The sequence below is a fragment of the Akebia trifoliata genome, chromosome 11, assembly GCF_017979445.1.
Source record: "Akebia trifoliata isolate Shusen 1 chromosome 11, ASM1797944v1, whole genome shotgun sequence".
NCBI classification, from domain to species: Eukaryota; Viridiplantae; Streptophyta; class Magnoliopsida; order Ranunculales; family Lardizabalaceae; genus Akebia; species Akebia trifoliata.
This window is the reverse complement of record NC_141385.1, coordinates 28,523,473-28,534,975: the sequence shown is the minus strand read 5'-3', so window position 1 is coordinate 28,534,975 and position 11,503 is coordinate 28,523,473. Positions and strand designations below refer to the sequence as shown.

At 35.5% G+C, this 11,503-nt stretch overlaps 1 protein-coding gene across 2 annotated transcripts; it reads right to left on the bottom strand.

Annotated features, from left to right (window-relative positions):
• Positions 1-2,933: 2,933 nt before the first annotated feature.
• LOC147391210 (homeobox protein BEL1 homolog) lies at positions 2,934-7,513 on the bottom strand. Of its 2 annotated transcripts, none has more exons than XM_086458331.1 (5): positions 6,672-7,513; positions 5,571-6,464; positions 4,850-5,232; positions 4,546-4,606; positions 2,934-3,856 (listed from the first exon to the last, which is right to left on the bottom strand). In XM_086458331.1, the coding sequence occupies exons 2-5, from the start codon at positions 6,423-6,425 to the stop codon at positions 3,200-3,202; spliced, it is 1,956 nt and encodes a 651-aa protein (XP_086314457.1). In that variant the 5' UTR covers positions 6,426-6,464; positions 6,672-7,513; the 3' UTR covers positions 2,934-3,199. The 2 variants fall into 2 exon arrangements, with proteins under 2 accessions (XP_086314457.1, XP_086314455.1); XM_086458329.1 differs by having other exon boundaries at positions 5,571-6,458.
• Positions 7,514-11,503: the final 3,990 nt, after the last annotated feature.

Here is an 11,503-nt window from a genome sequence, read left to right as displayed (position 1 = left end):
TTACGGGTTGAATCCATAGTTGTTGAAGGATCAGATAAAAATCGATGGGTTGCAGAGTACCAATTGCAAAAAATAAAAGATCGAAACATGAAAGAGGGAAAGTGTGTGTGTGTGAGTAAGAGCTTACCATATGCTACAATCTAGCTTATCGAAGTAATCGTGAGCATTAACAAAAAAAAAAGTGAGAGCGAATGACAAAGACGAAGGAACGAGGAGGAAAATGAGAGGGAAGAGGGAAAATGATTTTCGCACGTTGTTTTTTCCTTACTCAAATTTCTTTTTCCCGCAAGATATAGAAATTTTTCATGAATAATTTTCTCTGCTGCCATTTATAGATAAAGCGATTTATTTGTAGTATGAATGGGTCCCTATAGCGGCGGATAAAATTATCTGCTATAAAAAACTTGAAAATGTTGTAGGTATAGCTACGAAAATGTAATCCACTGCTATATTAAGTTTTAAAAAAATTGATAGAGAAAAAGCTTACTAAACAGAGTTTTTTATATATAAAAAATTGATATTTTTTAGTGACGGATATATTTTTTCGCTACTATATGTACATAAATCAGCAAGAACTATTTGGTGAATTTTTTTGCTTATGCACAAACCCCTATAGCGTCAGATAAAATAATCCGCAGCAACAAAGTACCTATATAGCAGCAAATAAAATTATCCGTTGCAACAACTGTACATATAGCGTCGAATAAAATTATCCGCTGTTATAAACTGTCACTATAGATCAAAATGTGTCTAATACCTTCCTTGTCCTTCAACCGAATCTCTTTGCCTAGTTCTTTAGGTAGATCTTTCCCTTTTTCCTTTAGATGTGTGAGTCACCATAGGTCCAAAAAGAAATAGAAATTCAAAAACTCTTTTGGGATATCCATTCACACACAAACTCATTGAAATAGTGTCAACTCCTTAATGATGGGATCAAAACTCCGAAAAGTCTTGAACCTCACATGTCTACATTAACTATAATGAGAAAGTTGAAGGCAAGTATTGCTATACAATAGATTTCAAAGGAACAATGAAAAGATTTTTTTTTTGGGAAATCTTCAAAGAACTTACCAAAAAGTGGCTTTTGCAACACATCTCTAGTGAAAATGGGGACTATTTCATCAGAAAAAATGGAAAAAACCAAAGGTGCAAACCTTGCACTTATGCAAAAAGAGTGGAGGTAAGCATCAATCGATTTTTGACACATGAATCCCCACCATCGTTCGAGAAAATAAAGTCAAAGATATCCTGAAGATATGCCTCTAGAGAAAATCAATGACAAAAGAATTTATTACAGAATTCACCTGATAAATAATGCAAGTGCCAAAGAGTTGTTAGATGAGCGATAAGACTTGGAAGAACAAAATGCCTTCTTGCACACAAAAAGTGATATTAAATACAATAATCTCCAATACGATCAAATTTGTTGAACAAACATGTGCAAACACTGTTGGATAATCCCCATGGAACTGGAAGAGGGAATTTATTCTAGGAAAGGATGGCTAAAAGGGAAGGATACCGAGAATTCAACCAGGATATGATCCATGGTACGACAAACATAATAGGAATTAGAGGCATCTTGCGCTAGGATAATGCCACAAGCTTATTTACAAGATATGGGGGGAGGAGTTAAAAAATAGTTGAATTAAAGTTATGCGTACTAATATTTCTCAAGACGATAATGGGGCAAATCATCATCCTGAGGAGTAGTTGTATAGGTGAAAATATGTCATTTAATCCTGATAAGACATGTCACCTTGAGATCAATGTCAAATTTGCATATAGTGACTCTCGAATGAGATTACACATATCAAGAAAAGGAAAGTGTGGTACCATGGGTTAAGATTTTTCTCAATTGAAGTTGAAAAATCATGTTTGAAAGAAACCCGCAAAAGAATATTAAGTGCACTTTGCAAAGTAGTAAGCCAGAAGAAAACCTACTAGCACTCTTTATAAGGAAGACAAAACCCTATTGAAAGAAATCCTTCCTTTGATTCGAATTTACTTGGCTTTATATTGTTGTTGCAACAATTCAAACCCATTCCTTCCTCACCACCAGCTGAGCATGCAGATAATGTACGCACCCAAAAGCAAGTGGATTGGATCGCCCCCCACCCGCCTTTCTAATTAAAGCTACTTTTAGAATGCAATGAAAGTCAATCCTTCTTTTTATTAAAGGAAAGCGATACATCACATATGCTTAATTAACAAAGGATATTTCAAATAAGAAAATCCGAAAATCATGGATGTCGTGGCATGATCAGCGAGGATTTGTATCCTGCAGCAACTATTAAATTGGAATTAGGAAAAAAAAAAAAAAAAAAAAGGATGATCAGAGAGGTAGGAAAGGCATTGTTGCTGGGAATTGTTTTGAGAGTTTGTGATAACTTAAGCATTGGAGAGTCTTTGCTAGGATCCACACAAATTCCTTAGGAACAACAATAATCAAGAAAAGACTCATCCGCAACATATAAAAAAAACAATCCTCGGTGATCTTGAGGTGTTCCAGGACAAAGGTAATATTCGCCTCCACATGGATACTTTAAGAAAATAAATTCTTGATCTCCAGTTAAATAATTCAGTGATTGATTGTACCCCACTAAATCATTTACGCATATTTATAAATGGGATCAGTTAGTTGTGAATCACCTGGAATCAATTGCACTCCATCACCTAAAAATCCTTCTTGCACTTAATACATAATGGTTACACTCCTTTGGCCTGCCAATTAACTTGCAATCTCCAAGCAGTCGAGCCCTTTTAAAATTCTTTAATAAATACATACTGGTTCGATCAAATTGTTTGGGTCTGGACTAATTTTGTAATTTTTCAGCCCAATCATCCCTTTGGTTTTCTTAATTATGATCATTTGGATAGGTTCTTAACACACACATACAGAGAGAAGAGAGAGCTACCATACCAAATCAAGAGGGTTTACGTTTTTAACTAGGACTTCTACCCAAACAGAGTAGAAGTATCTGTATATTCTTGCATCAATGAATAACAAAACAATTCCAGTCTATGAAATCCCAAGTGAAATTGCCATCTAGACGAGGAAGGCCACAACTATAATAATCTACATATTCTAGGAACAAAGATGCAGAATTACCATTCATGGAAAGTAAAATCATATTATATCTATCCGTCTAAGTATGAAGTATGTATATCCATGTATCCGTCAACCATATATAGCTTGTCTCTATCCAGCCAAATCATGGAGCAACTGGGCACCCATCAAGTTCCTATAAGGCAGATTCCGTGCCTCTCCATTTAAGATCGGGTACTCATCTTGTTCACAATCCTCAATGTGGTCACTAGGATAGAAGAGTGAGTGCTGCGAAGGCGGTGAGAACGATAGATTCATCGAAGTCCCAACATGTTGTTGCAATCCCAATGTAAGAGATACCCCAGTGCCAAAATTCTGATGGTGGGCATTGTCGGCACTGTAAGAGACTGTGTTAGACGTCTGGTCATTGTAAGATGAGAAATCCAAGTCGATAGCTCCAAATGTTTCAGGAACTCTCCCAAACTGTCGTCGATGGAGTTGTTGTTGTTGATGGTTTCGAACATTTTTCATGTCGGTCTTATCTGGGTTGCTGTTGATAATGGAAGAGAGAGATTCGGAGTAGCTGTGAACAAGCTGATCGGGTGTTGGTTTTTGATCCTCGGAGCGAGTATGAGGAAGATTTCTATTAGGGGTGTTGTTTTGATTCGGCCGGCTGTTGTCTTGGTGGTCAATATCTGTTATCCCATCTGAAGAGGCTATGTTGTCTTTCTCCTTGGTTTCTTCTAAGTACATCTCCTCTACCATTGGCTTCCATAACCTCACCCTTGCGTTTATGAACCAATTGGACACCTGTGAAGAAATTTTTAACATTTGTTTCTCCATGTCACAACAAAAGGGTATCTTAATGTGTGTGCCTTCGATGAACCCTAAGAAAATTAGGTGTGTACGTGTGCGTGTGTGTGTGTGATGGACCATAAGGAAATAGTGCCCATCGAATATTTATGAGTATGTAATGGATCCAGTCAAATAGTACCCATTGAAGGTCCAACGGAAGAATGTTTGTGTGTGTGCGTGATGTATCCTAAGATAATAGTAGCCATTCATTTTATTTTATTATTATTATTTTTTTTTTTTTTTTTTTTTGTTTTTTGGTGGTGTGTGTGTGTGTGGGTGGGGGGGGGGGGGGGGGGGGGGGCGGTGTTGTTTAATCTTAAGCAAGCAAGGTGTACATTAATATTTAAAAAATATTTGAACCTGGTTACATAAATCTCAAAAGAGGGGTTACCAATTAGGTTACCCTTATAGTACCCACGTATGTATGTATACATATTTATGTATGTGTGTGATGGATCCAACTCAAAGAGTGCCCATTGAAGATATTTTTGTAGTTGTTTGAGTCTGTGTGTGTGTGTGTGTGTGTGTGTGAGAGAGAGAGAGAGAGAGAGAGAGAGAGAGAGAGAGAGAGAGAATCATGGATGCAAATCAAGAGGATATAATTTGATGGAATATCTGTAAATAATGGAGAGATGTGGACGTGCCTGGCTTCTTGAGAGTCCTGTTTGGCGGGATAAGATGTGTTTATCCACATCACTTGGATACCTGCAATGGTGCAGATAGAAAACATAGTAACCATATAATTTAACCGCTAAATAAATGAAATAAAAGGACAAAAACCAATTTAGGGTCTTATATTTATTTATCAGACACAAATACTAAATAACCATCATAGAAAAATATATTAAAAATGCATCATTTTTCTTAACAAACTGATCAGAACTAAATAGAAGAATTTTGAAGTACTGAAATTGTAGTATTATGAAGTAGTAGTGAGAGAATTTTTACGGGTGAAGGAAGTGTTCGAAGAGCCAAGCTCGAAGAACAGACACCGAACGTTCTGGAAGTCCTCTTTGAGGTCTCCAAGGATGGCTCTCCATCATGCTCATCTGTTGAAAAGCTCTCTGTTGCCTAAGCGTTTGTTCAAGAAGTCGAAGCCTAGGTGTCTCACCTTTAGTGGTCCCTGGTGCAACTGGGTCTTTTTCCCCCATTGATTTCTTGGTGGCTTTAATTTGAGCCATAATCCCATCTCTTAAACACCTAAAATGTCTAGACATAGCCTTCGATGCCAATGCCGAATAGATCGATGCAGCTCCGATTCCAATCACCCCTTCAAACGATGACACTACCGCCTTCATCTGATCATGGTATTGCCTGTATCTTCTATCCACCTAGAGAGATAGAAAAGAAGAAGAAGAAGAAGAATTACTGTATGGAACATATTGTTATAGAGAAGTTGATAGATGGCATGTAAATATACACATATATGTAAAAGAGAAGAAAACGAGAATAGATGTTTTTGAAATTAAATGAAATAGCGGAATGTCACGATGTGGGAATTAATAGGAAGGCCCCGCAGTAGCTGAATTAGCTCAGAAGATTCAAGTCTCGACAACCAAATCACTCTAACAATAATACAGTAAAAAAATAACATAAAGGACTTTGTTGGGTATTTTAGGATTCTTAACTTTGTTGGTAAAAATAAGAAAAATTATCAAAATATACCTACCTCTTCAAGCATGGAAAGCAACTTGACTTTTCGTTTCTGTAATTCAAGGAGATCAAGAGAGTTGAGAGGTGATTGTTTACTTGAAGACCCAGTACCATTTTCATCCTCCCATTGATTCATCTTATGGAGGAGCTTCTGCTTTTGTGGATCACTACTTTGTTTGATTCCAAGGTTACAAAACTCATTCAGAAGCTCTTGAGCAGGACCTAAGTACTTTGAATTCTTGAGATGAAAGTGATTCTGATGAAGATATGAAGCTTTTCCAAAAAACCCATCATGATTTTGAAATTTTTCAGACTTTCCAAAGAACCCATCTTGTTGTTGTTGATGATGATGATGATGATGATGAGTAGGAAGAGATGTTTCTCTTAGCTCAAACGATTGCAATCCGATTGTGGAAGGTTTTTTAGAAGAGAGAGAGAGTGAGAGTCCTTGGCTTGGCCTCTCGCCTCCCTCACAAGGAAATACACAACGAAACGAAGAATCATCTACGACCAATCTATTGTTGTTATCTTGCCAAGATGAATCGGGTGCGACGATAAGATTTTCAGTACTTGTTTCAGAAAACCCAGATGAGAAATCAGGTTTATTGAAATCGGTCTGATAGAAATAGGTGGTTCCGTGTTCGTTGATTGTCTTCGAAGAAGAAGATGAAAAGCCCTGATGATTTCCTTGTTTACTGAAGATCCCTTTCCACATAACAGAGTTGTTGTTACCATCTTGATTCTTAGAAGGGAAAGCTAACATCTCCATCCCTGTTGTCAAGTTGAAAAGCTCCGGATTTGATTCGAAACTCGGCATCTGATTCACAATATGGGTAGCAAAACCCATCTCTTGCGGAGATTCATGAGCCATAGAAAAAATTTCTTCTTTTTTATGATGATGATTCTGCAACTGAAATTCCATTAAAACACAAAAAAAGAAAAACACAGTTCAAGAAGAAAGAAAATTCACCAGAACACAAATCCCGTTTTTTTTATTATTAAAAAAGAACTCATTGAAGATGCATGTTTAAATAAATCTTTTTTTTTTTTTAATTATTATTCTATGTTGTAAGTTGTAACAAACAAGACTTAAAGAAGAGCAATAGTTCTTAATTACCTGTTATAGAAGGGAAGATTGTGTTGATATCTTAACGGTCACCAGATATGGTGGTGGGGGAGAAGGTAGAGGAGGAGGAGATGGTGAGAGTGGTGCGCACTACGCCTACTTCATAGAGAACTTTCTTTAATAACCCAACATAGTATGCCATGAGAACAAACCTAGTAAAGAAGGAAGGAAGGAAGATCAGAATCAGATCATATCTCTTCAGAAATAGTAGGAGATAGAGACCATAGCATCTCTCTCTCTTCTTTCTCTCTTTAAGTTAGCTTGGCCAAGTGGGTCAATCGTCCATGATATAAATACATCCAAAATAGACTTCCCACAAATCAAATCCTCTCAATTATTGATTTATTTCCTCTACTTTTATAATTAAAAAAAATTATATAAATAAAAATAATAAACCTTGCCCTGCTTTTTAACAGTACTGAATTAGAATTGAAGCTGAAATATCAGAAAAACAGATTGTACACAGAACACAAGCCGCCACACTTGTGTGTGTTGTACACTTAACATGATAATATCAACCTCTCTAAGATCTCAACTGAAACAAAAGAAAACAAAGAAGATCGTAATTTTCTATATCTATTAAAAAGAAATAAGATTTAAAAAATAATAATAATAATCAGATCTTTTGAAAAACACGAATTCCAAAGAATCCCAAGATGAAAGTTTGATCAGGCTTTATCAGATGGGTTTCTGGGTACTGTTCTGTTGGCTCTGTTAGGTCTGTAGAATCTGATCAAACTCATAGTTTAGAGAGAGAGAGAGAGAGAGAGTAGATGCGGAGTGCAAAATGTTCCAAAAGTAGGACTGTGGAAGAAAGAGGACGAGGTGGTCCACTATTTCCAGCTAACTCCAATTAAAACACGTATTAAATGATCCGACCAGACCCATGGTTCTAAAACTCGACCGAGTCCAAGTCACCTCTTTATACATGGACCTGACTCGGATGGTCGAGCGAGCTTGCCAATGTGAATCGGTTCCCTTTTTCACTCTCCCAGGAACCGGTCCACAACAGTGATTTTCCAAAAACTCGACTTAGCAAACCGGCTTGGATTGTTTTGGTTTGGTGTTTTTTTTTAAATATAATAAATATAAATATGACTTTAAAAAATTTTAAATATTTGTGATTTACATTGTGAAAGGTCAAAAGTAACCAGCAGCCGAAAATTAGAATGATTTGAAAATCAAATTTAGCGGGTTTGAATCCTTAAAATAGATTCAAATCAAAATAGATTGAATATATATGATTTAATGTCCCTTAACCCGATTCAGATCCGGATCAGACATGAGCCCATCCTTTGATCGGTTTGGATCCAGCTATAAATTACTTTAAGAGCTATATTTAATTTTTTTTTAAATAAAAGAAAAAAAAACTGAACTTGTAAGGGAAAATCACATCAAACTCAAAAATATTCAAATAGGATTGTACCAAGTGAAGAATACTCTCGTAAGATACAAGTGGATTTATCCATTCATTCGAGTAAATAGATAAAAATTAGATGATCGTATTCTAGGAAAGGGTAAATAACATGTACTCCCCAGTAAAGTTGACATATACATTTTTCATAAAACTGAACTCCACGTTATTATTTACTTTAAGTCATGTAACTTGACACCCAGCATATTGATTTGATAGAAGTCCACTCACTGCCATTGCACACTGCATGAGCACAAGCAGCCTCAGATTCACTCAACATCACAAAAGATAGATCCCATACTAATACGTATCACGTTCTCTTTGAGTAATACGAAGAAGCCAACATAGACTACAAATAAGGACCCAAAGTAATGAACAGGTTGTAGACACATGGATTTTGACATCTGCAAATTACTTTTCTCTTTTGGGATTTCGACTTTTTCAGATTCAGTACATTCATTGAATTCAAATGGTGTGAATGTTCACCAAAAACAATGATTCTATCTGGTATCCAATTCAATGATTTGGATAAAATGGTTCAATTGAAATAGGGGAAGATGTTAGTGTAGACATGAGATTCTCGAGCCTGAAGATCTCTACTACTTGGATTTGGAGTCGTTAGCATTCTTTTTTAGAAAATGGTGTGAATGGGCACCCGAAATATGATTTTTAGAAACATAGTTTTTGTAATAATTCTCGTACGGATAAGAGACGTTAATCCACCTAAGTTCTAGGTAAGAGGGTCCATATTAGGTAATAGGGAAGGTGTTAGACACCTTGTTTTTTCCACCATTGGTGGTAACCTCAAATTCAATTATTTTTCGAAAAATAAAAAATAAAAGTCGATAAAATCTAATTTGTACCCTCAAGTGAGAGGAGCTTCGATCTCCACTTAAACCAAAGAGAACTTCTTTATTGAAGAAGATGCCCTAGCATATTTCATGCCTTTAGACATTTTTGAATACTCTAGACTCTTTGGTCAAGGACCCATTTTCATAAGAAAATGGCCTAAGGTCTTAGTCTCAAAATAATTTGTGACATGTGCAAAAATATAAGAATTTTCAAGAAATGTTTTCGAAAATGATTTTTAACCCTTACCTTTTCAACCGAACCAAAGCCCGATCTACTACGTGTAGGTGAGGGTATTCACTACATCCTAGGGTTATTTTAAAAGTAAAATAAAAGAGGAGATGAGAGAAGTAAAAGAAGTAAGATGGAAGGGGGAGAATGAAGATTAATTCCTTTGTTTTTTGTCTTTATTTTACTTTGTTCTTCTTCTTTGATTCATCTTTTTTATATTTTTGGAGTGTTTCTTTGTCTTGACTTGAATAGCTTGTAGTGTAGAACTTGAAGGTTGATGGATTTTTTTGTGTTAAGAGTTGAGTATGTTAAGCTAGTGAGTTGAGGAGTTTTTTTTTCTTAAAATTGAGAAAAATGATAATTGAGTGATGAACGAGTTGAGAGAAATGACTTGAGAGGGGGTGTTCAAGCATAAGATATTTTGAGAGGGTGAGAGGATTTTTATAGGAGTTGAGAGTTATTTCTAGGAGTAGGATGGTTCAAGATAGAAAGTGGGAGATAATGACATTGGGATTTGAAGGGTTTTGATTGTGATTTAAGCTCAGTGGATTGTAGAAGTGGTAAATGGTGCAAATGGATTATTTTTACCCAAATGAGTTGGATCTTTCAACCCATATGGGTTGAGTATTAAGTGAGGTTAGGGGGTGTGAGTGTTGGTTAAAAGAATGATTATGTAAGAAAGATATATGTTGATATTTTGGAATGGTAGAGGAGATAGTAACACATGGCAAAAAAGGTACAGGGGTGTGTGCTAGGTTAGTTGATTAAAAAGAAAATATATAGGAGTATGGAGATAGCTTGTGGAGTTTTTTGAGAAGAATGTGATGGGGTTAGGTGGTGGTATGTGGTATGATATGAGAATAGTGATTGAGTGATGAAAATGATTTTTTTAAGTTGGTTGTGGGGGTAACATGTGTCATTTTTGATGATCATGGATTTTTGTTGTGATTGGTGGTGATCATGGGTATGATCTTGGGCTTGAGTAGGGACTTAAGCTTAGGATTGGGTAATGATTTAGGTTGGGTTGTCTTGGAATTAATTTAGGGTTATTGAACTTAGGATTTAGATTTGTTTTAACATGGAGCTTAGGGTGATTAGGGAACGATGGACTTAGAAATAAGATCGAGACTTGATAAACAATTCGAGATTAGAGGGTTGAGGGTTTGAGAAGATGATAGGATTGAGAAAGTGGTAGGTTTAGGTGATAAATTGGTCTTAAGGTAAGTAATTAGACTATTGGAAGTCCTAAGGCTTTTGATTTAAACAAAAATGATTGAATTTTGAAAATTTAGGTCCTTACGCCTGTTTATGATTTTTTGACAAAAAATATGTCTATTTAAACCATTTTTAAGTGGGGCCCATTCAAATTGGGATGTCTACATTTGCCCCTCTTTGCAAGAGTTGCGTGCAAAAAATAGATTGAACCCCTGTTTGTATGAGCCTAAATTTTTTGTTAAAAACATGATTTTAAAACACCCAATGAATTGATAATTTGTGAAAAGTGGCTACCCAAATACGGAATCTGAAAGGGATGGCCTTGGAATTCCTTAATCTAGTGGCACAAAGCTCGTTTGAGATTTCGAATTTGATGAATTTTGAAATTTTAGTATTTTTTGTCGTGTTTCGACGAATTGGGATTAAATATAACTTGAAAAAGATTTTTTTTTAATTCTTGATTTTTTTTATTTTCTTTTTAAACGAGATACGTTCAAATAAAAAAAAACTTTTTGGAAGAATTACAGGACTTGTGATGGTCATTTAATAGGTTTACACGGAAGAACCTTTCAAACTCACCGTAACACTTTCTGATTGTAGTAATTGAAAAAATAAAAGAAAACATAATCCTCCGAAGATTTGAATTTGATAGGGATGAAATTTGTTATAAATAAGATAGTCTCCCAAGCTAGGAGTTTGATAGGGATTGAATCGATTATGAAAAGTGCAGATGAGATTTGCAATCTAAATGCGTTTCGATAAAAATGATTTGACGTTTTTACTCTAAACAACATACTTGTGAAATCTAAAAGATATCAAAATTCTTTTTTCCTCGAGTTTTCATTATTTTTATTTTTTTTTACCAATTGAGAATGTTGTGCAATTTATATTCATCTTACAAGGAGTAACATGTAGTTTAGGCTCTTACTTAAGGAGTAAGATATAGTTTAGATTCTTATTGAGAAGCATCATATAGTTTAGGCTCTCGTTGGGGAGTAACATGCAATTTAGACTCGTATTAGGGAGCAATAAGTAATTTTAATCTCTTACTAAGAAACGATAAGAAATTTTAAGCTCTTTCTGAGGAGCAACAAGCAGTTTTAAACTCATATTG

Bases quoted from the DNA above. Each gene is read 5' to 3' on its own strand.
- LOC147391210 (XM_086458331.1), bottom strand. From the start codon at position 6,425: ATGGCTCATGAATCTCCGCAAGAGATGGGTTTTGCTACCCATATTGTG. The intron at 5,233-5,570 runs GTAGGTATATTT...CTATCTCTCTAG, and splicing joins TGCTTTCCATGCTTGAAGAG to GTGGATAGAAGATACAGGCA. The intron at 4,607-4,849 runs GTAAAAATTCTC...GCACCATTGCAG, and splicing joins TTCGAACACTTCCTTCACCC to GTATCCAAGTGATGTGGATA.